Source organism: Anser anser, assembly GCF_964211835.1.
Source record: "Anser anser genome assembly, chromosome: 6".
Lineage (NCBI taxonomy): Eukaryota > Metazoa > Chordata > Aves > Anseriformes > Anatidae > Anser > Anser anser.
In genome coordinates, this window is record NC_139726.1 from 26,759,388 (window position 1) to 26,787,270 (window position 27,883).

The window sequence follows — 27,883 nt, forward strand, 5'->3', positions numbered from 1 at the left end:
CAAGAGGTTTTTGTTAAAATGTACAGAAAAATGTTACTTCTGCAGATATTCTCTATAATGTGTGGAGCCACAGTATGTGGATACAGTGGAGCCCTGGAAGAATGAGCAAGGTAGCTGACTAAAGTACGTTAGACTCCTCTATAGGAGTGATGGTTGGCATCAAACTGCAAATAAAATAGAAGGTTGTACTGGTGGCATCTCAACACAGTTGTGATGTATGTGCAAATACAGCATTTAATCAAGTTTGCTTACTGGCTGCTGTCATTTGAAGTTTCTCTTCACGGGGTTGTACTGGCTGGACTAAAACTGTAAGGAAGGTTTCTGTGTGCTCGCTCCCCAACCCAGCTCAGGAACGACCATCCTGGTCAGAAGGGTGGAGAAAGGTGCCACAGAACAGTAACTGGGATACGTGTCGTTCTTCACGTTTGAGCTGAAAGTCTTTTCACCACTGCTGAAGAGGCCTTTCTTCTTCTCTTTCCTTGTAAATCTCTAAAGATGTTCCATCCCAACTCTTTGGTGGTTCTGTTTTCCTGAAGGTATTTGGAGGAGTGGGAGAAAGAATGTCTTTTTGCACTTCAGGATAAGGGAAGGGAATAACGCTTCTGTACACAAGCAGTATTGGGTTTCTATGAAAGAATGAATAACCTCATTCTGTTCTTTGTTGTCTTCTATCTAGCCAATATCCGCTTCCTTTATGGCTTAAGATTTTGATGATGTGTTAATTCTGGGATATTCTGTATTTCAGTCAGGTGAAGATGGAAGTTGATCTCAAGAATGAGAGAGTTGTCTTTGTTTGGGTTTCATGTGGTTCCATCACTCAGCTCCGCCAGTACCCTTTCAGATAGAGGTTGTTTGGTCTATTCACAGGGTGTCTTTTCTGCATCTCAAAAACCAAAACCTAAAACCCATGAATTAGTAACATAACAAAAATGTATGAGAGATTATGTAATAATTCCCTCTGTGTAATGTTATGCTGTTAGATATTTTTACTACTTTTTGAAATTCCTGCATGCTTTTTTTTTCAAAGGCTAGCCAGAACCAGTAAAGCTGACTAATCTTTACAGAATTTGGCAGTGCGTGCTGGTCCTTTATGCCTTGAGAACATTCTTCAATCAATCATTTTTGCTACTGAGAAGTAAAGGGAGAAGGGAGGCTGGTTAATTTAGCATTTGAAATGACAACAAACTGGCATGTAACAGCTTCGTTTAGTACAGATCTTGCTCCAACACCTGTATGGCTGAGAATCCTTTATTTCTGCACAAGCAATTCTAAGTTCATCTGCTACTTCACCTCCCCCCCCTTCTTTTATCTTTTTTGTGTAATGAACAGATGAACTTCTGTCTCAAAGGGACTCAGCTTGCATCTTCAAATACTTCTCATGCTTCTGGTTTTTAAAGCTACCTCTCAGCAGCTTTCTAGCACATTGTCCCTAATGGCTGTATTTTGGAGCAGGAAGGTCAGTCAGGCCCTAGGCCATGCTCCCCAGTGTCTGTTTTGTGCAGCAAGTAGGTCTGTGCTGCTGCAGTGCCACCCTACTGCTTTCTGAGAAATCGGTGAAATACTTTCGTATCCTTGGAAGAAAAAAGCCCCCCCCTCCAATATATATACTGGCTTCTCATGTGGAAGTATGGATATACTTCTGTAATTTACTGCTGTTTTTTCCTTGCTTGAGCTTTGTTTAAAGCTCAGTTTACGTTATAAGGAGTTAGGGGATTTAATCATACCTGATCTGCATTGTCTTACCAGCATTTGTATTCTCTGGTATGGGAGTTTGGAGTCTGCTATTACTCAATCACACATTTGAAACTCCAGCTGCCCCTGATAAGCAGTCCTGTGTCAGCTGCAAATACATTAATCACTTCACCAAAGTAAAGCCAAACAAGTTGTAAATAAATTTATCTTAGATAGTATCTAGATGCAGGACTGAAGTGGTCGCTGCTCTTTTTGTAACTGCTGAGCCCTTTATCAGTTTTTTTGTTTAGGATCTGGTATACCTCAGTGTAGAGTCAGCAACCAGCTCAGCTGTGTGAATTTACAGCCAGCCCTGAGTTCTTGTGATCAGTAGCTGTATTGAATGGTTTGAATTTAAGGTATCTTCAGTTTTAGTTGACTAAATATCAACATTGTTTTTCACTCACTTAACCTGAACTTTACTTTTAAAATACAATAGATCTGTATGCATGTCTTTCTTTTTTTTTTCTTAATAGTTTATTTTATTTTATTTCTGTGTGAAAAATGGCTGGTAGCTTGAACGAGTAGCTTTCAAGTGTTATGTGCTCACTTTAAGCTGGATTTTAAGAAATGATTGGGGTCCTTTCACCCTCTGGTATTTCCTTCAAAGAAACAAAAAGCCAGGCCCAATGCTAATTAATTATTGGTCAGCTGCCTGTAGAGGTGTAGCAATTTGCTTATTGGCATAATAATAGCACTTGGAGTATTTTAGCTAATACTTGACGTGGAGAACTTGGGATACAAAAGTTAAAGTATGTGCTTAAAATGTTGTGGGTTTACTTAGAGATGTTTTGTTTGGAGCTGTTGTGTCAGCTTTTTTAGGAGTGAGGCTTTTGTGTTTTTAGCTTGTTGAAGCAACTTAGTCTAAAGGGCTCGATGAGCTGAAAGATATTAGTTTATAACTGAATATCTGTTTACGTTTCTTATTTACATTCTGACAGGCTGTCTTTAATTCAAAGCCTGGCATACAGTGCACTTCAGTTTTAGCTGAGACTTTAAGGAGCTTTTTTGTTGTAGTTCTTAGTACTGCAGTCTGTGTGGACCTCTGTCTAAACGCATGTCTGCAAAGATCTTTGCCTGTTCTGGTTTTGCATACTTGTTCTTCGCTGAAGTATGTTTCTTAAATGTCAAATGTTGGAGGGCAGTGGAAAGGTGTGGGTTTCGCGATCCCTCAGCCCTGTAGTATCTTGTCTAAATCGTATTTTATTCAGTCTTCAGATAGTATTCAAGTAGCAAGCCATGTTTGGAGACTGGTTGTTACTCAGATTCAGTATAAAATCAGAATGCTCTGATTTTTGAAAGGTTCCAAATCACAGTTTGAATGTAATTTAAAATGTTCTATTTTTTTTGTGGTGGTGGATTTATATATCTGTGCTCTGACCATTGGACTGTTGGGGATTCTGTGCTACAATGTGCTAGAGTCTCTGCAGGTTTTTTTTTTTGTTTTTTGTTTTTTTTTTCCTCAAGAAGATATAACTTCCCCCTCCTCCCTGAATATTCATCTGACAGGATAAACCAACTTTCTCTTCTTCCTGCTCTCTAGGGATACTGGAGTTCACTAGGTGAAAAGAATAACTACCTTTCCTTCCTTGCAAGAAATAAAAAGACTTTCCATTTGTTAGTACGTAGCCCTATTGATTTATCAAAGCATAATCATTTAAAGATGGCTAAAGAACAAGAAAGCATCTTCACCTTGAGAAACTGCCCAAGATGGAACCTTGCTGATGTCTAAGTTTGGCTTGCTGTAAGGAGGTGGCTATTAGGATTTATAAATGCATGTTTTCCTGTCTTCTCGGTAAAAAAAGAATTTATTTATTGTAACCAAAAAAGAATTGAAGAAGGAAAGAGGAGGAAAAAGACTGAGAAGCAGTTCAGTTTCATCTGTCTAAATTAAAGCTTTGTGTATGGTGGTGTGCTGAAGAAGGTAGGAGAAGACAGAAGTGGTTATCAGACCATGCTCATCTCATGCTGTTGTGTTTTGATGCGTAGTTGTAGTGGTATGTAGTCCTATTAATTTCTCAAATAATTACCAGGTAAAGGTGGCTAAAGAGCTAGAAATACTGCAGTCCCTCGAGTGACTATGCAGCATAATGACCATTCAGCATGTTAAATATACCTTACAGTGCTGTGCGTATGCTGTGTTAGCTGCATTCCAAAAGCTAAAAAGAAGCCATGCCTTCTGGTTGTACGCTGTGTCTGTCTTCACTCAGTGTTCCCTTTGACTTCAAAGAAAAGCAAGGGAAGGCTTTTTTGCCCTTTCCCAGATGTGTAACAGTTCTTCTATTAATGGTCTGTGGTATTCCGCAGACCTCATGCATGAATTGTTTGTTTGTCTTTGTTTGCTTTGCTTTTTCCACTCTGATCCTTAAGAGCCAGCAGACAGCGTGAGCAGACTTCACAAAAACTTCATACTGGCTGAGGTGTAAAGCCCAACCTTAGTGACCAGGATGTCCTGTTGAATCTGTTTCTTCATTTACCCCATATGATTAGTCTCCATTTTGATGTCAGGTATTTAGCACCTTCAAAAAGGGAAGCTTTTAAAATTGGATATTTAAAGTGACCTTAAGTAAAAATCTTATTTTTCTGGGACTGCTTTACTACTCTGTGATTCTGCCCTTTGGCGATATCACATCCAATGATGATATAAAGAAAAAGGGTGTATGTGTGTGTGCAGTTTTCAGAAATAGTCTTGAAAGATGAAGTGAATGAATATGGACAACAAGTTAATATGTATGGGGGAAAAATACATAAAATGGGGCCTTTCATTGGTAGCTTACTTGGAATAGCTTCCTCTGGTATTGTCTAAAAGCAGATCTTCTAAAAGACAGGGCAAAGTGTGCTGTTTTGCAGGGATGTCTGGTTCAGCTCATGTTTGAATGTTTAATTTATTTCTTTTAGGAGTAAAATTTGTTCTTTTGTGAAAAAATCCTTAACCTCTCTGAAAATCAATGTACGTACTGCAGCTGGAAACAAAGAATCACAGAAGTAGTATTTAGAATGACTTTATTTCCCATGATCTCTAATTTCATTTCCTGTGTTGAAATCAGGGCAGATAAGCTAACGTAAAACAAGCACAAACAGATTAAGCATATCCTTTTACAATAAACACCTGTGCTAAAAAGCATATTGATCTTGTGAGGGCTTCTTTTTTTTTTTTTTTTGTAGTTGAGGTGTATTGAATCCTCAGGAAAAGATGGTTCTTCATGTTTGTTTGCAGGTAACTTCTTGCTTTTTTCAGAAATGTACTGATTTAGGGATTGTCCAGTAACTTTATTTCCTGTATGTTCCTCATGTGTGCAGATATGCTATCAAAACATATTGTAAGTGACTAGAGAACAGTTTGGTACAGTCTCACTGTTGTATATGATTAATAGGGGAGGCCTACTAAGGAGGAGTTTTAGATAGGTGGCTGCTATTATTAGTAGTACAATACCATGCTCAGTAGTATATGGTAATCTAGTATCCCTTTAATTTTGTTGAGGCAATTGGTCAAAGTTTGGGTAAGTGATTATTAGGTGAAAACTCATTTTAAGAGTCCCTAGCAAAGCAGGTGGTGGTGCGATTACTTCAGCTGGGTACTTAAATGCGTTGCAGTTGTGTGATGTAGCCTGCAATCCCAGAAGCACTTCCCCACATAGTTTGGGTGGTCTCCTCTTGCAGAAAGGGGAGCTTGGAGGGAAGTTTTGCTGTGTTCCACGAGTGTTATGGCTGTAAGGTGGGTCTCTGCCCTCCTGAGCAGGGAGCTAATGGATGTAAATGCTGTTAAAAATGTCTCTAGCAGTACTGTGTTTTTTACTTTCTTGCGTACTCAGTGTCTTTGTGACTTATGGTAGATTACGGTTTCAGGCTGCGTGTGTGTAGCTGTATTAGCAATGCCTGTCCTGTCTGGGAATGCTGCGGGAAGGGAGGTGGAGTTATGTTTTGGCAGGAGAGTTGAGAGCTTTTTAGTCAGCCCCAGTAAATCTACCGTTAAAACTGAAGAATTTTTGTCTTGTTTCATTGCTAGATGCTTAAAAGCAGTTTCTTTCTGAGCAGGCACCTTCTGTCCTCCCTGCCCACCCCCCTTCCCCTCTAAGCTTTAATTTGTGTCTTTGAAGTCAGCCTGTGTAGATCTTGAATGTCACTGACATGAGAGAGTGCGTATCCCTTCACCTGGTAGAGCAATATGAAGAAGTTTTATCTTCTCTCTAGCATCTTACAGCATTTTCACTTCTAGTGCAAGCAGATTCGTTTTTCTTGAAAGCAAAAATTGCTATGGAATATGTGAGGCATCTATTTCTTACCATCTCACTGTTCTGTGATGTGTTTATTTTCCTATTATTATCTTGAAGGTTTCTGCTACTTCTGAACTTCTATCTAGAAATTATTACAGACGTCTCACTTAATTTTATTCAGGAGAACTATAGAGCTATGAAGGTGAAGTAATTAATTCTGAGTTTATTTTCAACAGTGAGACTTGGAAACACGGGTTCGTAAATTATTCTGTTGTGCTGCAATGCAAACTTAACTCTGGAAGTTTCCTGAGCAGTGAAACCCAAATGTCGCTTTCTCTTTTTTTTCTGGAAATTTGTGAAAAGAAGTCATAATGTATACTCAATTGGTCTTCGTACAGGGGGCTTATTTGGGTCTGGTCAACATTAGGGTGTGTTGAATTCCGTAAATGTCTGGAGTAGACTTAATCTCTTGTGCAGAAAGCTGTTAGTCTTGGCTTTTTACATCAGTTTCTCGTGTTTGCTTTTATTTTGTTTTTAAGATGTCATGCCTGCAACATATTATTGCTAGAGAGATTATATAAATGTCTACCATTTCAGCTGTCCTCACATCTATGGACTAGACTCAGCTCTTTTCCTGTGAGAGAGGAGGAGGTGTGATACATTTTTATTGTTGCTTTTCTTAGGTTGTATACCCAGGTTCAAGTGCCTGCCTGTTCTGTTGCTGCTGACATCTGCTCGCTGTTCAGCTCTAGGTCATTCTTGAGAAATCCCTCTGCTGTGACTGAGGAGTATTTAGTAGTCAGCAGATTTAATATGTGTTATGCAAATCTTTACATCCTGATCAGCTGTTGATTTTGGGAACTCTGCCTTCATATTCCCACAAAGCTGAAACCCCACCTTTGCTACCATGGTGGTGGTAGCCTAACTGCTGAGGGGTGAAACGCTGCCTGAATAGAAGAGACACTTCAGGCTTGTTAGGAGGTGGTGGTGGTAAGCAAACAAAGTGCTAGAGGCCGTTCTAATTTAGTGCTAAGTTTTGGGAAGGAGTTAGAGATGAAGTCTGAGGCTGTGACCAAGCTCATACTTCTTGTAACTCAAACCACAGCTTGCAGAGCTGACTACTAATGCTTGAAGTTAGTTGGCTGTGGATGCTGATGCATCATGTAGCCTTGGACTGCTTATAGAAATCATGAAGTACTTACAGGTTGGGAGGTGATAGATCACATTGCACTATGCAATGTAAAAATGATTAAATGGTAGTACCCTTCTCTCTCTCATTTTCATTAATCGAAAATGAAGTTTTCAGAGAAATGGACTGCCAGTTTCCTACTTGAATTCACAGGGAGGAAAAAGGAATCAAGATGGTCCTCCAAGTTTTTGATGTCTTAAAAATGTGTATTTAAAAATAAATAAATAGGTTTGTCTCAATCATAGAATCATTGGTCTTTCACTTGAATCTGTTCATTCTTGACCAAAAACAAATGCATAGAAGAATTCTTGAAATTATTTCGAATTATGTGAGGGCTGAAGGTGCTGCACTAGGTGGCAACAGTTTAGTTAGGATTCTGTTGCAATGTGAACATCAAAACCACTTTTCCTTAAATTTGTCACTTCTGCCTACAACATACTTGTGCATTCATGTGACCTGGCTTTAGTTTATCATTTGGTAAATATTTGCATAGTAATTCCTAAAGTGTTCTCCCACACATAAAGGAAATGATGATAAACAGCTTTTAAGTGGCTTGATGTTAAACACAAAACATGACTTGCAGCCCTAAGGTAATATGTGCATTTGTGTCACTGTTCAATATTCATTTGGGAAGTGTTGGTATGTATTATACCAGGTAACCTATTCATGCTTTTCCTTTAAATATTTAGATGTTCTGTATCTTAAGTTCTGTACGAAGGTTATATGCAGCATGGTAAGATCAGTTCTTTACACTCATGCTATTAGGATTTTTGGCACCATTTAAAAAAAAAAGTTTTTGTTTTTCCCCTACATGACCCTGCTAACATGAGAGTGTTTGCGAGCAAATATGCTGCAAATTTATTTGACTGGATTTGAAGCCAATTGACTTCTTAGTAGTGGATTTCTTCTCCTCCTCCTCCCTATTTTAAGTAGACACTGTGATTCTGGAAGGTGGTGCTTAGCAAAGCAGGTAAGAGAACATGTGGGAAAACACTGCTTTTGCAGAAGAAATGTCCTATGGTGCATAATAAGCTGCTCAGTAATTGCTCCTTCTGTAGAAGAAAGGGCTATTGTGCAAAACCTCCAGAATCAAAGCTAATTAATGAGATAAGTTTAAAATACAGTTTTATTAGTACCTGGGAATTCAGGTCATCCCTTTGATTTGGTAATCTGGACAGTGTTTTTGGAGGCTGCAGACCTTTTGTCCTCTGCAAAGCACATGCAGGAGAGCTCTTCTGCTTCATCTCTTCTGCTTAAGAGCATGTGCTCTGCCAGGTGCATTTAATTGCTGCAAAGTGTCCTCGTAAAGGTGGGGAGTAATTTCTTGGGGGGTGGGGGGGAGGCTTTAGCTGCTTTAATGTATTCAGTCCCTGTTTTTTGTTGTTTGTTTGTTTCTTTGTAGTTGTCTGGGAGGAAAGAAATGGATGACATTGATACACTGATTTTAGTTTTGTAATAGACACTGTATCCTGTGTGTGGCGGCTTTTGGAGTTCATTCCAAGAACAAAAAATGTTCTCTGGCTCCGGAATCTCTTTGGAATGGGTGAGCGTTTTGCTGGTCGGAGGCATTGTTACATCTGTTACTGTGCAGAGTGAACTTCCTCCACTTAGGAGGAAACTGCTACCAGCAGTTACTGTTTGTTTCATCAAACAAGTCTGTCAAAATCACTGCTCTCTCTGCCTCCGTAGTTTCTGTTTTCTAACTTTCAGGGATGATGTTCCGGTTAAGTTAATAGAAATACGGATGTGAAACTGGGTTACGAAACAGTACGTGTTCAGTGCTGTAGTCAGGCAGTTGCTGTGACTGGGGGGTCCTTGTGCCCAGAAGGTCACAGTGCTTTCACACGGTGTGGATCTGAGCCGCCGTGGGGGGACCAGCACCTAAACAGTGGTTTTTTTTTTTTTTTTTCCTCCACTAAGGAGACCATGGGAATCTAGTGTTTTGGTGTGATTTGTTTTTTCTTTCTTTTAAAGATGTGGCTCCTGAAGCTGCACTTGCTCCAAAGGCTGGCTGAGGAATGGTGTCTTCTGTTCCTTCAGACTGATCTAGAGACTTTACTTTCTCTTTATAGGGCCTTTGACAAAAACACAAAATTACTGTATTTGTTGTGGCCCAAAGTAAAAAGATTAGGGTTTTGTTAAGCGTGATGGAATTTAGGGTGGCTGTTTGTCTTGAGCTTGTTTCCTGCCAACTTGCTGCATTCTATTGGGACAATACAGCTTTTACACTCCTTTTTTTCTTTGTTTCTCTTTCAAAGGCACATCTGGGTTGGTACAGCTACAGAATCACAAATAGAAGCAAACAGCAAAAGCAAAATATTCCAATCAGCTCTTTGATTTTTTTTTCTTTCACGTCAGCTTTATTCTGTGCGTAGGACTCTCTAAGTGGCATAATATGTATAACAGGTTTTAATGTATCTTCAGACAAAAATATTAGCCACAGAAGTTCATCTAACTAAGAGGAGTGGTTTTCAAGTATGCTGTTTTAGTGTTAATATGTATGAATATTCTTCCTGTTTGTTTAAAGGTTCAGGAGGAACATCTGTAGCTACTGATGCATTCCAGTTTGAGGGAATCTTTTTACTTTGTAGGTTTATTGGTAGGGTCAAGCAGTGCTCTTTCACAAGGTTTCAGCATTAAGTAAATTATTTGATCAAAGTTAACCTGCTTGCTTGCTGCACAGAGATATATTTCTTCTCCCCCGTTTGATCTTAGGAATTTTGTGGTTATAGAAAAAATAGTTAAACCATGAGCTTAAAAATAGACCACTGAGCGGTAATAGTTGACTGCATTTAATCACTTTGCAGGGATGAAAACATGCAATTTGATTTTCTTGTTAAATTTTAGAATTTTGAGCACCTGATATCTAGAGTGGAGAAAAAACAAAGTTATTTCACAAATGGGTGGTTTCAGTGCAAAATTAAATAACTGTAGTTAGGGGTAAATTCCTGATAGAATAGACATGTTACAAATAGAGATGCTCCATATACTTAATTAGGTGGTTGTCATTCAGCTGTGCTGTACTGTACAAATACCTAATCATCAAACAAGTACGGGGGGTAAAAAGGTTGTGGTTTAACTGTGGCAGGCTGCTAAACCCCACACAGCTGCTTACTCCTCCCTAGTTGTAATGGGGAAAAGAAGTGGAGAGTTAAAACTGAGAAAACTCATGGTTTGAAGTAATGACAATTTAATAGGTAAAGCAACAGCTGTGTGTGCAACTCTAACCATCCCTTCCTTTCCCCCAGCTTTTTTGCTGTGCACCATGTCATGTGGCATGACATATCCCTTTAGGCACTTGGGGTCAGCTGTCCTTGTCCCCTCCCAGGCATCTTGTGCCTGCTCACTGGTGAAGCAGGGTGAGAAGCAGAAAAGAACTTGACACTGTGTAAATGCTGTTCAGCAATAGCTAAAACATTTACGAGTTGCCAACACTGTTTTGGTTACAAATCCAAAACATAGCAACTATGAAGAAAACTAACTGTCCCAGCCGAAACCAGTACATGTCAGAATTGAAACTGAACTGTGGAAGGTAGGTGGATCAGAACAGGGAAAACATTCTGTGAGAGTTCACCAGTGAAATTGGTTGCAGCATGATGAGCTGACCTTTTGGTATTATTAGGGTTTTTGTGAGTTGTGAATTCTTTTGTTTTGACTGCTGCCTATTAATGATTAAAAAAAAAGTCTAATCAAATTGATCCACATCTGTACCTGCAATGGAGTTACCTTAATTATCCCTTGTCCGCTGATGGCCAAAAGTCATAGAATGGCCATAAATAAATACGGAGTGGGATATACCTACTTCTCAGGAACTTCATTACTAGGGGAACATCCAAACCAGCGATCAGGAACTTGCTAGTGAGGATGCTGCGTCTATTGCGCTTCACTTTGCTTCTGAGAACAGTGATCTAATAAGACTGGGCAGGGAAGAAGGGATTGAAGATACAGATATAGTAAGTAGAATCATTGAGATTGCATGTCATGCCTCAGCAGTGTTCTTTCCCATTTCTGAAGCCTTTCTTAAGGCTATGTGTGCACATGCTGGTTTCTTGATCCTTAATTCTAGCGTATTCTGGCCAGTCTCCATACTATTTGATGGAGGTCTCAGATATGCTTTGTGATCTTAAGTAAGCATGTTTCCTCTTCAGTGTGCTGTAGAAGATGCCTTGATAAGCATTGAATTGATGCTGGTACCATAGATCGCTCAAACATGTTGCTGTGAGTTGGTGAGCTGCCATGTGTTTGTTAAACCCCAGTAGCTGGTTCTGGTAGGGTAAGCTCAGATAGAACTGCCACTTAGCCTGTCTTCCTGGCAAGTTATGTGTACGCAGTTAGCTGTTATGGTTTGGGGACAATGGTTACTAAGCTGTGTGCCTGCACCCCTGTTTGTATTTCATGTCTGGAGAACAGGCTCTTGATCAGTACTGTCTGAGCCTGTTGGCTTCAGGGTCAGTGGAAGGATGGCTAAGCTCCCAGTTACTGAAGTGAAGTCGTTAATGGATGAGGAAAACACTTAGTTTCAGAAAACTATCATAATCCCTGTTTATATGATATACAGTGCTGCATTGCAACTTGAGAGCATTAATTTCTGGAAACAAACTGGGATTTACTACTTTTTTTCTTTTTTTTGCAACTATAGCCTGAGCAACCTCCTCAGAGGAGAAAAATGGTGAATGTTTTTACACGTGTGTGTGTATGTATATATACACATTGTGTGTGTATTTTTTTAAATAAATATTTATCAGAAACTGTTAGGAGATGTGTGTGTCCATGCATATATGTATTTGTGTGTGCGCTGATCATACTCAAGCTGTCCAACTATCAACTCCTCCAAAAAACAACAACCAACAAACCTAAATGTTCTCAGCTATTTCCACTAACTACTGTTGCGGAATTGAATTTATACCACAATGTAGCAGTGATTTAGGATTTATTTTACATCTTTATGGTAAATAACAAGGTTAGATTGTATGATTTTTAACAGCACTTAATCAGCATTTGATCTTCAACCAGTTTAACAGAATGATTTCAGTGGTATTTGCTACAATAGGAACAGCAACTGAAAAGATTCAAGGATGATAAGATTCACCCAAAACTTACTGCAGGGTCCCAGTGGGTGTCTAAATCCAGTCACGCGCTGCCAGATCACCCCCTGGTATGAGCTACTCATCTGCTTCCTGGTCGGCGTTTGCTGGTGGCCAAGCTTGTCCCTTGAGGAGCCGGCCCAGAGGTGCTCCTCTCCTCAGGGTGCCTGAGAGGCATCCCAGCTTGGAAAGATTGAGGATGCTGCAGTCCCTGGAGAGCTCAAGGAGCTCTTCACTTGGGGCTGCTATTTGTAGGACCATGAGACAACTGGCTGTGAATTAATGTAGCCAGGATGGAAGAATACTACAGGCAATTTTGGGATTTTCCTCTGAACCTGCCGTTCTGGTACCTCCCAGCAGGGAAAGTTCTGGTACTCCTCAGCGCCCAGGCCTCAGAGTCTGAGGTGCGATCAGTGAGAGCCCTTTAGTGCTCACCCATTACTTGTGTTGCCCGTGGACAGTAGAGGACCGATGTATCAGGAGTTAATCTTGAGCTGTAGCTGAGCTGGGGGAAAAGCTACTCCACCACATTTTTGGTTCAGCCACTATATTTGTAAGATGAAGTGATTGACTTGGATTCCTTACCACACTGTTCTTGTGCTCTGACGTGATCTGTAGTTTCCCCATGAGGGATTTCAGTGGGTACCTGATTGAAGGCAATGCCGTCCTTCCTTCATGGCCCTGGCCATGGAATGGTCGCATCGAGGCCTACTGTGTCTCATAAGCCTGAGCAAGGCTCACGTCCAGTGCAGGAGTAGAGCATACTCTCTGCAAGTATTTAACCTAAGAATTCAAGTGTATGATAAGGCAATGTAAATGTACATTCTGAAGACTTTCTGTAAGTAGTGTATTATGTCTGCAGTTTTCATTTTTCTCCTTTTTCAATAATATTCAATTTTAGAACAAGCTTTTACCTTACGATTTAAGAGGGAAATGGGTGTGAAGGAGATGGGATACAAAAATACTTCATCTGATGGCGCTAAAAGCATGCAAGGTTAGGTTGAGAATGCTTGTCTGTCTCTTACAGGATTCAACTTACTGGGTAAATATTCACCACCTGGAGTACACAGATGGAGGAATCCTGGACCCTGATGATGTGCTGGCAGATGTTGTGGAAGACAAAGATAAGGTAGAGTCTGAGTGAAAATACTACTGCTTTTTGCTATGTCTTTTCAAATAACTAATGATACATTCTAATTTCTTGGATCTCCACCAGGTGAGGTGGATGTTGAATATCCTTAAATTAAACACATCTGCCTATAAGTGCTGTAGCACTGTTTCTGGAGTAGAACTGGGGGCAGGGTGAAGGGGAAAGCATGACCAAAACAATGAAGATAATCAGAGGAACCTAGCAGTTGACTTAGGACTTAACCTTTTCAAGCAGTTTTGTGTTTCCTTTTATTGCTGTATGAAAACTGTGGTGAAGGAATGAGAGTTTTACAAGACTTTTTTTTTTTTATGCCACTTAAAATGTCTTTGATAATCTCTTCTGCTTAGAATTAAGTTTCTGAGAATCATTCAAATGTCATGGCTGAATGTGTGACAAAATAAACAGACAAATTCTGTGATGACAAGAACAGCTGCCCCAACTGTGTTGTATTTCACAAAGAGTTTCTGTGGTTTGCTACGGGTGTCCTCCCTAGGTAGAGAAATAATAGATGCAGAGGAGTTCCTTTTAATGTTTTTGTAATTATCAGAAAAAAATAGCTTGGGAAACTGGTGACTTATTTCCCTGTTTAAAAAAAAAAAAAGATAAAATTTGTAGTACTTTGTGTTGCATAAAATCACAGGGAAAAAATGTTTAGTGACTTGAAACTGAAGATCTAAATGTGGGATATGTTTATAGCTTTGTCTACCTAAGGTGCCATATGCTTGGTGATTTCAAAAATAAACTTTGTGTATTGTAAACAGAAATGCTAGTTCTGCATGCTGTTTGATTGTTTTAATAAAAAGTACATTGCTTTGGTTACAATTAATGGGATGCTGTTTCTCCGTACCTTAGCAAATTGCCTAAGAGGTGCCTCCATGACATTTTATGGGTGTTTGTATGGGAATTCTTAAAATCAATGAAGCTATTTTTTTTGTATGTACAATTAGCATTTCTTGTTTGTCCTTATTGAAAGTATACTTGAAATGTACAAAACCTTTTTTGGTTTGGAGGAAACCAATTGCTTTCTGAGGATTAGCACTGCTATACAAGGCATAAGGCCATCAGCATAATATGTCATAGAATCAAATAATCAGAGTTAAGGGAAATGGTTTACTTGTCTGTCTGATCAGTTAATAGAAATAAAATAGAATTAAAATATAAAATAAATATAAAAATATAGAAATAGAATAAAAGCTAACATGTCCAGCATGGATTACCTCTATTTAGTACTGACAAACATTCATGCATTTTTGAGCAGTAGTTTGCAGAACATTTGATATATCATCCAATTTTCTACTTGTTCCCAAAGCCTTATATTTTATCAGTTGGTATCACTATGGTTGAAAATTGTTGCTGATGAAATTCCTACACAACTGTAAACGTAAGCATCTTCTATTATAAAAGTGTTAGGTGGGATTCTGAGGTTGGCTTTTTTGGGGGGGAGCATGAGGGAGGAAGCAAAACAGGATGTTATTCATTGGAGTAGACTGAGACAGTTTAGGAATACAGCAAAATCCTCAATTTCCCTTCCTGTGATGTCTCAATGACATGTGGTACAAATAAGGGAGATACATTCAAGTGTGTCTATAGGTGATGCATCACTGCTGTCTTTTCTTCAGAAGGCCTTGGTGAAACAGTGATAAGTAAGACTTGCTGAACAGCAGTAGCTGCAATGGCTTTTTTTATTAAACTAGAGGAGAAACATGTAATCACATAACAGGACTACTGGTTGAGGGGTCAAACAATTCTTTCATGGGAGTGAAATTGGGCCATAGCACCTTCAGAGCGAGTATATTGAAGTCATTGATACTACCTGCTTGCAGGAATCAGTATGATCAGATAACAAAGAACCAGCCCTATAAAAGGCTTACAAATATTTTGTAATGGTTTTATTGTAGCTTGTTAGCCTTTGAGCCTTGGCCAGTGCTATTCCACACTGAGAATATTGGCTAGGGTATCTTTAAGCTTTGCAAAAAGGGGAGGAGATGTTGAGATCCAATATATCTGATATTTAATTTGGTGTTTAAAGTCCATAAACAGATGAAAGAAATTTTGGTATGTGTATCTATGCACTGATTTTCTTTGGTTAGGATTATCTGAATGTGTGATAAATGAATAGGCCACAGCTTTGTTGCTGCCTTATTCTTGTCATTCTTTCCTTTGTGTCCAAGACAGGAGTGCAGTCTCTCAGGAAATCAGTCAGTCTATACAAAAATAAGCATTGCACTTAACCTCAGTGCCTTTAAACAAAATTGTTTGGCATTGCTGACCATCAAGCTCCTTTGTAGTGGCAGAGGAAACTAGCTGGTGCTTTTTCTTGAAGCATTAATCTGCTCTAGATCATGGTTTGATAGCAGTAAATTAGCACAGTTTCTGCAAAGGAAAATGTGCTTGCTAATCTGTTCAAATTCTTTCACTTTAGCAACAACACGGTGAATCAGGGAGAGTTATCAGATGTAATTTATTTGGAATTTCAAAAGCTTTTGACAGTCCTTAACAATAGCCTGTTAAGGAGGCGCAGCCACTCCTGAGGTGAGCAGCAGAGCGCTGTCACGGGTCGGTAATGACTGAGAGACCAGGATGGCAGAAGAAATGGTCAGCTTCCAGCGGTGGGAAGCTGTGGTGCTGGGACACCCGCTGGGCCTTATTAGGAGTGGTGGCAGCGCTCTGCAGTTCTACTGATGTTAGCTTCATGGTTTCCTCTTGAACTTGAAATTAATTAAAAACTGGATAATAGGCAGTACAGTGGATGAAGTTAATTGCTATCAGCTGCATTGTTATGCATGCTAGAGCAGGTAACCTGTTCCTTGCGCATATAAACTGGTCCTAAATTAGTATTAGATGTGCTTGGTAACATGTCGTGGAAGTGCTTTGGCAATTCTTTATGGCAGGAGCCCCTTGTGCTGTCGCTATAATAATCTATGGCCTGAATGGGATGTCAAAGCTAATGTTGAACAGTTTTAAAACAGTTTGTTTTCACTGAGTTATCTAGCCAAGTGGTTTGTGTCCTGATTGCTCTGTATGGTAGATTAATTCAGAAACTCAAATTTTGTCATTTGAATAAGAAGGCTATTTAAACTGTCCAGTTTTAATGTGTTTTAGCTATAAGTGGAGTCTTCTTTGTATGCTATTCTTAACAGATCTCTCACTTGAAATTACTTCTTTGCCTGAGAAAAATGCTGTAAGAGAATTTGTTGTACCAAAAATGAATACAAAATGTTTCCCTTCATATCGTTGTGTACGCTGAGCCTCTGTTTGGCACGTCTTAACTCAATAAACTTGATGTACTTATCTAGATTTCCCTCTAATTTATTTATGGAGTTATGTTTTCATATATTCATAAACACTTCAGAAGACTAAAAGGATGTAATGGAGCTCTATGTTCATAAGTTAAAACTTGCTCAGTTTACAGGAAAAGAGTTTAAACTGTTAATAACTTCCTAGAACAGAACAGTCCTGCTCTCTGAATGTGTTAAAAACTGTATTTTCCCTGTAGAGTTCTGTATCTAACCTGACTTATATAAATATTTATCTTGATAGGACTAAATACAATAGCTCTGCAGCTATCAGCAGAGCCCTTCTGAAGTAGGATGTGATTGTCTACTGTCAAGGGTGGCTTTTTTTCCCTTTTTCCTCCTTGGTAAGACTCCCCATGCAGGCGCAAGTAACACTGATAAAAGCGCAATATTGCAGCGTCTACAATTTGACCACCAAAGCTGATGAACTTACTGGAGAAACGGTATCCTCATACAGTCAGTGATGCTGGCAAAAGATCTAGGCTTGTCAGCCTAGAAGGTACTGTAAGCTTAGCTTCTCCAAAGGCTTGCTTGCCTTGTTAGCAATTCAGTTGGTTTAAGCAGACCAAGTGTGATGTGTGAGGGGAAGTGTGGTGGTTTTATTTATTTATGTATTTTTAAGGAATGGAAGGAAAAGAGCATGTGATGATGATGCTTAGTGTTGTGCTGATAGTGGAATAACCAGCAGGCCGTGTGGTCTCAGAAATACTTTTTTTTCTTGGACTCTTCCTTGGTTAAATACAGGTGACCTGTATGTTGTTTTTAACAGCTGCAGAAGGTTTTGAAGCATGCAGAGCAACATAAATGAAATGCTGACAGTGACATTCAGTTAAAAGATTTTTAGGGATTGTAACTGTCATTTAAATGTTTCTAATGATGATATCAAGTAAATAGTATGAATCAAGTGTAGTTCAAATTATTTTAGCCAAGCTCTTAATGACATAATAAATAGCAAAATCAGTGAACTCTTCCTTCTCGATTCACTACCAGCAGAAATGTGATATTAAGAAAACGTATGCTGGAAGGTCTCCAAATGCTGGAGAAATTGTCTGCTGCTGATTTGAAAAGAGTTATTGAGCTCACGTGCTCCTGCAAAGAATCTGAAGATCTGGCTGAAGCTGTTTTTTGTAGAGGATGCTAAGTACCTTCTTAAACCTTACTTCAGACAGGGTTGTTTGCAAGTAGCTTTAGTTTCAATGAGGAGCTTAGAGCAAGGCCGTATTGTGAATGAGAGGTTGGTTTGGAGTAGTTGCTTCAGCAAAGTGCGAAAAGCTTGGATTCAGAGCGGATATCAACTTCCAGGATAAACTGCACGAAGGAAACGTCTCTGAGTACCTGACAGACATGCTTTCTTTTAGCAGCCACTGAACTTATCTGTTGTTTCCAGGTAGATTTAGTCACTGTAAGCGCTGGGTGGTATAGTACTTACACAGCATTTATTTTGTGATCCAAGTGTGACTCTGGAGACCTTTGTTGTCATTCCAGCAGTGGAGGTGATGGCACGCTGTAAGATGCGATGTTTATTTCAGTTAAGTTTTATGGAAGCTGTTCCACCTCTGGACAGTTTCTTTTCATGCATACATCGTTTTCCCTTCTAAGTGGAAAAGGAAGTTGGAACTGAAGTAACTTTTGTGTAAGTAAAGTTGTGGCTGAAGAGTATCTGAGATGTTGAAGGAAGTGACTTCTACAAGCAGGTTGATCAACGGTAAAATGAAGTCAAAATCGCAAGGCAAGGAGACAGGAGTATCTTGATCTAAAAAAAATATAAATTTAATCATAAAGGGCTATGGAATTCTCAGTGAACTTCTCCTAATGGGGAGCTACAGCATTGCTGCTTTAAAATCTGTAACTGTGAATCCTTGGCAGAGGCCCTATTTCAGTTAGTTTCCAGTGGGTCAGTAGAGCCTGAAAATGCTGGGCTTTACCCATTTTTTTGTCATGTGGTTTAATACTGAAACATATGACCCATACGTATTGTGCATACTTAACAGAGAAATTTTGTTCAGACTCTAGACCTTTGTCTAATTGAGCTGTCTACTATTTTCTCTAGGGTTTTGTAATTTTCTGATAACTGCAATGCAGAATGGAGTTTTTTTATTCTTTAGTTTGTTGTACAGCAGTATATTACACTTGTATATCAAAAACAAAGCAAGCCATGTAAGACTGTTACGGCTGAGAGCTTCGACTTATTGAAGTGTATGCTGCGGTGTAGGCTGCTCTACAAGTTGTTGTATATTATTCAACTTTCCCCCAGAGAAGGTTTTGAAAATATATTTCCCTTTGATATAAAGAATGAGTATGTAAGATATGTATCTGGTAGCACAGAAAGCAACTTTTGGTTTCTTATGATGCGGAGGTAATGTTTTAAGTGTGAAATTGATGTGGGCTAGTCCACATAGGTGTATGGTAACTCAAATGTTTTGTCTTCCATAAATCTGTGCCAAAGAAGGCATGAAATAAAGGGAAAAATTGAAAGGTAACTTTTGTTGCTCCTGGACTCAGTTTTTGAGATGCAGTGTTTTGTTATGATATTTCATAGATTAATACCATAGCCAAGTTATTGTTTTAATGTATTTGATTTCATGGGCTGTTAAACTGGTTGCAGCAAATACGCCCTCCAGAGTTTTGATACTTAGTGCTGCTGGCAGAGTCTTGATCGTGCTACTGTAAGTTTGAATGCCTTGGTTGAGAGACCTGTTGTCCCGAGGCAGCCAGTTCTTATCTTTAGTTCTTGGCCATAACGGGGTAAAATAAGGATTAGTACATCAAAAGCCTGGTACATTTTAAGGTGGGGAAAAGTGAAGTAGCAGAACCTTGGCCAAGCTGGTATGTAAGGGCTGTAGTTCTTTGATTTTGATTTTACTGTGTTTTTCTGAAGTGTAGTTTTCAGGCTGTGGTTAATAACTCTGCCAGAATATATGTAGGTATTTGGCTGTTATTGCTTCTGATTTTTGCTTTCACATCTTGTGGTTTCACTAATGAGATCCTATAGATATGTAAGTCTTAAAATTTGATTAACAAAAAGGGTAACTAATAATTTATTCATCTGACAAACCCTAAATTGGTAGAAATGAAACTCTTTATTTTGAGTAGTGAAGTTACAACCTCCAAAACCATGATAGTGTTCTTAGCTTTGTTACATTCCGAGTAGTCTGTTTCTTTCCTGTAAAATAACTTGTAATGTGATGTTCCAGTTGTAATTTCCCATAATCAGAGTTACTGGGATATGAAATTGTTACCATTGACAGTAATGATTCCACAGTACTGTTCACAAAAATATTCTTGGCTAGTTCTGAGCAATGAAGATACGAACACAAACACTGCTGTGAATAAAACCTCTGTGCAGCTTCTGTTCTATCAAGGGAGTCCATGTAAGTTATTCTTCAGGTGTCTGATAGTTAGCTGAGCATCTTACATCTACAAGGAGGGGAAGCTTCAGAAAAGGGCATATTGTAAAAACCTTTATGCTTTTGAGCACCTTAAAATAGAGAAAAAAGTGAGATGCAGGTCAATCCTAGAGCAGAATAGAGTAGCTACCCTTTTGCATTGACTGCAGTGACGGCCTTTCCCCTAATCTTGAGTCACAGGCTTTTCTTAACCTATTGGATTTGTTAAATAGGACCACATCAATGCTTGCCAAAAAATATGAGTTCGTATATGCTTTATGTATGGTTTTGTACTTATGTATATTTTCTATGGTTAATTCTTTCTTTTGAAGGCATGTTGGGGAAGGGGGACGGTCACGTTTTGGGGGGTGGGGGGAGGGGAAATGTAGACTTTAATTTGCTGACCCTTTGAATTAAGATAGAGTTTTGTGTTTGTTATTGATGAAATTGTATGCAATCCTGTCAAGCTACAGCCTTTTAAAAATAATAGTAAAAAATATATAGAGAGAGGGGAAAAAAAAAACCACACTTCTCAGGAAGAAAAGGTTTTATGCCTTTTTGAGCCAGTACTTGTTTAGGAAACAAATATTTGATTTCAGTCCTGTGTAATAGTGTGCCGTGAATCACCATATATGTGTGTGTGTATATATATATATATATAAATAAAATGATATTTTGATACGAATTAGTCTGTTTATTTTTGAAGTGGGATCTGAACTGTGAGTACCAGGGGTAGAAAATCACTATCACTAGAACTTACTAAGCAACACGTTATTTCAGTAATGCAGTTTCTTTTAGAACACAGATTATGAAGCTTTGCATTTTTATGAAATTTGTTTTAATTTCTTGCTGCAGAGGTGCCATGCATTATTCAAGATTATAAAATGATTTGGATTTCAGGAGCATTTGGATTTGCTGATGAGGATTTCAAGCTGTGTAATTATGAAACTGAATCCGCGTAGGTTGGAAGTTCAGAACTCATTAGTGTAATCATTAAAATAACTATTTTTTAAGTGTGGTATTACGTTCCAGGGTGTGCAATTACACTATCATGTGCTCCTGGTTACTGGAAACATTCTCGTAATAAACTTCAGGTCTAGTGATATGCTTCAAGGTAAGTTTGTAGCTTTAAGAACAGACACCTGGTCAAATGTTGCTTTGCTTATTAAAGGAAATTCAGTTTTATAGATTTACAGCCATAACACAGTGCCTTTATGCATAAATTAACGTCCTGTTTATCCTAGAAAATCATAAGCTTTTACATATTTAGTGCTGTATAAAGTCATTTTTCTTAAAATGAATATTGTCCTGGCACATATTACAAGGGTTCCTTATTTCAGCTGTAGCTACTTTACAAGTAAAAATGTGCTTTAAAGGTCCTTAACAGATGGACTCCAAAACTTTTTTTCCATTACAATGTTTTTACTTTAATGTCCTCAACTGTGAATGCTTTCTCTGAACGTTTGTAATCACCAGAGCTTTTCATTTTGCCATAGTATTACATTACTTTTCTAGATTAAAGAAATTTAAATGCTACTGTGGATCTGTGGCACTAATAGGATTCATGAAAATTTTGGAGTACAGCTCCCTGTTTGAATGCTAGGAAAGGGATTCTTGAGTTAGTCCTTTCCGTCTAAGATACGTGCGAAATTGTGGTTTGTGCTTTTCTAATTTGATTTTCTACTGATCCCTCTATCTTACTTGTATTCTGGTATTTTTAAAAATGGATATTAAAAAGCAATAGATATACAGCAGGGAGCAGGTTTGGGACTTGGATCAGTTGTGTTTTGGAGAGAATTCAGCTGTACCACTGCAACGCTTTCTCTCAATCTGAAGATGTTTTGTCATCTGGGCACTAAGTATTGTAACCAACTGGGGGTAAGACAAGTGAAGCAATTAGTTTCTGTTCCTCAAACAATGAGAGGAATGGAGGGAGAGAGTTCGTTTTAAGTACATCTGGTCACAAATGAGATGGGCATTCACATATCCTGGCAGAAAGAAGCTCTGTGTCTCTTTTCATAAGGCTAGCCTGGCTCAAGTTGTTTTTTCCTCCTTAGATTTTTCTTGATGTAACATTTGGAATTCTGTCTATTCATGTTGACGTTTAACACACGTGCTTATATACACTTGATGTTTGGCAGATGAATGAAAATAAGGGAGCCTAGTTGTGGCAAGTTATTAGTTAATGCTGCCATTTCTAACCACTGTTTTTTATTTTGTTACATTCTTTCCATGAAACATGATGGTGATGAGTTATGTGGTGTGCCAAATGGAGTATTTAGAGAACAGCAATGAAGCTGTTGAAAATTTGGCATATGTAGAAGTTTATATGTATGTATAGACATATAAATGTATATAAAATTTTGTGTGTGTATAGACACTTGTGTTGTAAAGAGAAATTAGGTGTTAAATAAAGTTGAAATAATAAAATAATTTCAAATATTAAAACTGCAATTTTTATATTGAACATATTAACGTGATACTAGAAATTTAGAAATGTTTGCATTCCTTCCTCCCCCATAATCCATTTCGGGAATATTTCCTTGAGAATACACAGTATCTTTGCATCCTGTCAGCATGTACATGTAATTTGTAGCTAATGAATGGTGTGTAAAAGTTGAAAATCAATACTTCAGTATTAGTCTTTGATAATTAGAATTAAAACTTGAATTTGCTTAAGTTGCACATTTTTATCAATGTAAATGTGGTATCTGCAGTGATGTTTCATACCAGTTGAGTTGTTACTCATATTCAGAAAAAAATTGTTTGGATGTATTCATCGTTATAAAACTGAAGTAGTCCCTACCTGGAGCTTGTATTCTAAAGATGCTTCAGATGAATGCCATCCATCTGCTCGTGTATCTTATGGAAATGCACAGTAATAGAACAAATGGCAAGGTGTTAAATTTGTAGATGTAAAAAAGATAATACTTGGCAAACAGGAATTCTAAGAGGTGATTTTTTTTAAGAATTAGTGAAGTTGACCTGCATACACTTCAGCTTGGTTAGAGGCATCGTTTGTTACGTGTTCTTGAAAATTGAACTGAAAACAAGCAATAGTCAGAACCTAAGATGAAAATACATGCAGAGCTAGTCAACGAAGCCTAAAGATGTGTTGTGCCTTCCCTGAACAGCATGAAAATAGTACATGGCTTTATACCACTGTTTTTGCCAATTTGTATTTTTTCATGTGTGTCATTTCTTACTAGTTAAAAGTAACCAGTTTTAAATCTCTGCCTATTTTGTTACCGTCCTCCTTTTTCAAAATACATTTCATGTCTTTTTTGCTTTTTTTAAATAAGAGCTAACTTTTTGATGAACTCAAGTTCTACTCTTGTGATTATTTAGCAGGATTTAGTAATTATAGTAATTAGTGTTTTTTTAAAAAGTACACTTTTCCCAGTGCGTTTTTAACTTTAAGGTATAATTCTCAAGAGGATAATGAAATATACTATGGTAGATCTTGCAATCAAGTTAATAAAATCAAGTTGCTAATCATTTTTTTTGGAAGAACCTCCATTAGAGAAGATGAAGACTTGCTCTTTTGCTGAAGAAATGTCTTCATTTGCTGTTGATTGAGGTTCTAAGCTTAAACTGCTAGGTTTAGCTTGACCCAGGTCATATTAGTGGCACTTTCAAGTTATGATTGCTTGCCTTCCTGGGACTACACAGAGATTACTGACTGATAAGAAATCAAAGAACCGGGTTTCAGAGTACTGAGATTTTCCTGATCTCAATGTTTTACATCTTTAAAATCTGAGGAGTCTTTCATATGGTGCTAATGCATTTTATATTAACACTTCTGAAAAGTTTTCCTTAGATGACATGTTTCTTAGAACATTTTATGTTCAGTCTTTAAGGAAGGTTTCCTAAACTTTTTTATATATCTTAATATCTACCCCATAAGAATCAAAGCTGTAAGTAAAAACTGTATGATCAGGAAATTCCTGTAGCCTAGTTTAGAATAATGCTAATGAGGTGAACAAACAATGTAGCAGCAGGAACTAGGTGTCTTGTGGTACTCTGCTGTACCTTCATGGCATTGAAGTTAATCTGCTGGAGTGGGTACAAAATGTATTTTGTGAAGAACTTTGATAACTGTGGGTGGCAAGTTTAGTTTTGAAATAGCAGATGCATATGAAGTTAAAACTACCCACTGGCTTTATTAATAATCTTTGTATGGAACTGAAGTTCTTGCTTTTAACCCTCAGTACTGGTTTATAGTAACTGTTATGAATAGTTGAGTTGAAGGCTTTTTTTCGTTAGATGACTGCTTGTTTTTTTTAACTTGTATTTAAAATCCTGTAATTTTTTTTTTCAAAATCAGTTTTGTGTTGCTTGACAGAAGTAGAGTAGAAAGTATTCCTAACATTCTCTGAAAAGAAAATCTGTGATCCTTTTATTTTTACGTTGGCAAGAGTGATGATTGTTTGGAGCATATTGCATAGGAGACCACTCTTTCTCTGTTACAATTTTGCAGTATACTGCAGATGTTGTTTTTATAATCTATATTTTAATGTTTTAGTGAATTAAAGAAAAACTGAAGGTGTTTTTCTTTCTTCCACAAAAGCAGTATGTATTGATGGAAAACTGTTGACACTATCCATCGTGATGGGGAGTATCACACTTGACATGTCTTCCTTTTCGCTCCCTGTCTTGAACTCTGAAGCACCAAATGGCTTAAATTAAGAATTGTATGGGATGCGTCTCTGAACACAGAATCTAAACCTCTTTTGTGTAAACTCAACTTGAAATCCATCATAAGTTTTGATATATTCCATATTAGAAGTAGTTAGCATTTGTTTTTTGCTCCTTTCCCTTGCCACTTTTAGGAGTTTGTTCTGAAATTACTATTCTCTGGTTTAGAACACCAGCACAGACGGAGAACTTCTGCGCTACCTTTCTGCAGAAGTTTGACTAGTATGCAGGTATTTAGGCTGGGACTGGTCCAAGCATGGTTGCACATGTTGCAGCTTGGATTATTATTTCTGTTTATTTTCAAGAACTCTGTGTTAATTCCACCAATGGCCTCTTCCACGTCTTCTGTAGTATGCTAATACTGCTTTGTCCTTTCCATTCAGCGTAACCACACCAGGTTTGCATTTTTAGTGGTTGATTAATAAATTTATCAAATGTTGTGCTCACCTTTCCCAGCCACTGAACTTCCAATTTGTAGCAAAAACTTCGTTAGGACCATATGCATGGTTGTGAAGACGTTTATATAAAAAAAAAAAAAATGCATCTGTCTCCTCTTGCTGCAGGCCTTGAGATCACCTGATAATTTTTTTTATACAAAGATATAATTTTTAGCTCTATAGATGCTGTTTTTAAAACCAATTGTGTTAATGTTATGGGTTAAAGTATTAAATAGGTTTGTTTCCAAGATTCAAAACCCCAGTAATCAACTCAATTTGGTCCAAAGTACTTTTTGGTTTGATGCCAATTGTTTGGTCAAGTAGGCAGAAAGCTGACTGCTTCCTTTACATGGCAGGGTCAAGCATGCTTAGTATCTTTGGAGGTAAAGCAGTGCCCGCGTGGGTGTCAGACCACACGGGCATGTCACCTGCTGTAACAAAGTCCAAGGAACAGGAGGAAGGACGTACTTTGGTTCTTGGGCAGAACTTGGGAATGTTTAGCTGGGTTTTCTTCTGTACAATGGGGTAGACTTGAACACTGTGTTGTATCTTTCCTGTTAAGCCTTGTGTTATTTAGTGAATTACTTTAAACTAAGGACGTTGTACCCATTTAATTTAATACTTTACATAACAAATAACTTATAATTAGTTATATTTTCACTGGGGGAACTGTTCTGGTGACTGATTTTGTGATTATCACACTCAAGAGTTGCTGATTGGAGAAGGGGATCTTCTGGATATAAATTTTCATATGCTTATTAAGAAAGATTGTAAACTGTATAAAGGGATATACAGAGGACTTTAGTTTACCTGAAGGGTGTGTTTTTTGTGTCCTTACTGCTATTCAAACCTTTGATCTGTGTTCCTGACTGTGGAAGGAGCAAGTCTTTATCATATTGAGTCAGCACTGTGGTATGCCACTTCTATAATGTGAACAGATTTTCTTCAATAAAGTGGCACTGCTTTTGCATGTTATTTCTTAAAACTGGACTGTTGGTTCTCCAGAGGGAGGGTTAGCTTCTCTAGTTTGCCAGCTAAATTAAACAAATAACCGGTCATTAACCCTTGCTGAGGAAGGTGCTCAGTTTCAAGGAATCGGATTATTTTGCCTGCTGTTCAGTATATACTTCTAGGCATTTGTTCAACAATGTACTTGGTGATGAAAGTCTGTTCTTTCCTGTTGTTATTTATAGGAAAAGAAAGCGAATTCAAGACAGGTTGGTTGACTCTAACAATCAGCTCCCAGGAGAGAAATGGCATGAAATGTCCAAGATGTCTGACTCCTTCTGGAATTAGCAGGGGCACTGTTCCTTCGTGCAGATACAGTCCATTGTACGCAGTGGCTGTAATCTCTTGGTAATTACAACATGGAGAAGGGTTGTACTTAAGTGTACAGTGAGTTTTGAGGAAACATCTTGCCCCATGGATTTGTGTGTTTGTCTTCTAAAAGTGCTGGGAATCTTGCTATTTTCAGTGATTGAGTGGCTTTGGGATGTAATGCAAATAACCCTGGCACTCCTCATTGGGTTTCTGTCAAAGCTTTTAAAAGGCTTTAGGTAATTTCGAGGTGATTCTAATGCAGCTTAAAGTTCTAATCCGTACTTTGAAGTAGAGCAAATTCAAAAGGCTTCTTGTATGTGGCCATAGATTTTTAAGTGTTTTTTTCTTGTACTTCAAAAAAATATTATATTGAATATTCAGGTTGATTGAATTAATGGCAGTGATGGAAAACAGAGCCCTGTGGTTATCCAGGAGCAGAGTGCAGCAGCTTGTAATTGTGGATTGAACAACCTGGAATGGAAAGGTGGGAAATAATGCTAGCGTTCCACAGACATAATCACAAGTTGATTACTGCCTTGGAAGTGCTTGTTAGCGAGGGGCTCGATGCGTCATTTTAGCAAACAACATGGAGCATAGGTCAAATTTAAATGAAGCAGGTGACCAGTAGTGTTGAACTTCGGATGCACTTTGAAACAAGTGCCTGAGACCAAAAAGCAATTCTTGTATTACGCACAGGAGTGTTAATAATATTTGCTTCACACTAAAAATATATATATATATTTTTTTTTAAATGGCATATGGCTTTTCCTTTTACTCTATGATACAATGTAAGACTATTTTTTATCCTGTCCCTTGTAACCTTCCTATGACTCTTCAGAGCAGGGTTAAGGCTTTGGGGATAATATGATTGTGTTTTCGTAGTTCAGCTCCTAATTTTTTGCATTTATGAAGTTGCATTTTAGGGCAGTTGTGATGGCCACTCTAATTATTTTTGTTCTGATGACCTGTTGCTGGGGTGTTTTTTCTCCACTGCCTCCACACTGCCCCAGGTATACTAATATATATCAGGTATACTATATATCAGGTATATATATCTGGTATACTAATTCTGTATTATGAAGCAGTCTGACAAAGTGCAAAATCTTGTATTTTTTTTTTGTTTTTAATCTGAAACAAAATGTATATTTCTTCACAAGTGCTGGAACAATTTGAAGAAGATATGCCTAGTTTCTATGGTAGCGTTATAGTATATACCTAAGCATGAGCATTCACTTGATGGCAATTCAAGTAATACCTTCGTAGTTTGAGTCTTCTGTATTACACTTCTTTTTCAAACACAGATAGGAGAAGTAAATTTGTTTGGAGGCTTGCAATTAATCAAATATGTAGTACGTTTCAGCCAGCCCTGTGTGTTGGG

The 27,883-nt window shown here is 38.1% G+C and overlaps 1 protein-coding gene across 8 annotated transcripts in view; it reads left to right on the top strand.

The window, feature by feature from the left end:
- The window catches only part of PARD3B (par-3 family cell polarity regulator beta), a 536,941-nt gene that overhangs the window by 150,652 nt on the left and 358,406 nt on the right, over positions 1-27,883 (top strand). For 5 of the 8 annotated variants that reach the window (XM_083842794.1, XM_083842789.1, XM_083842795.1 and 2 more), the window contains one exon: positions 13,246-13,347. The exons of 1 other annotated variant lie outside the window; for it this stretch is intronic. Coding sequence is in view for 5 of the 7 variants with exons in the window: in XM_083842789.1 (XP_083698915.1) it covers positions 13,246-13,347 (102 nt within the window). In the remaining 2 variants the exon portion in view is untranslated. Of the gene's footprint in view, positions 1-5,310; positions 5,447-8,476; positions 8,678-13,245; positions 13,348-27,883 lie in introns of those variants that run through there. 2 more of the 8 variants (XM_083842793.1, XM_083842791.1) reach the window with 2 other exon arrangements.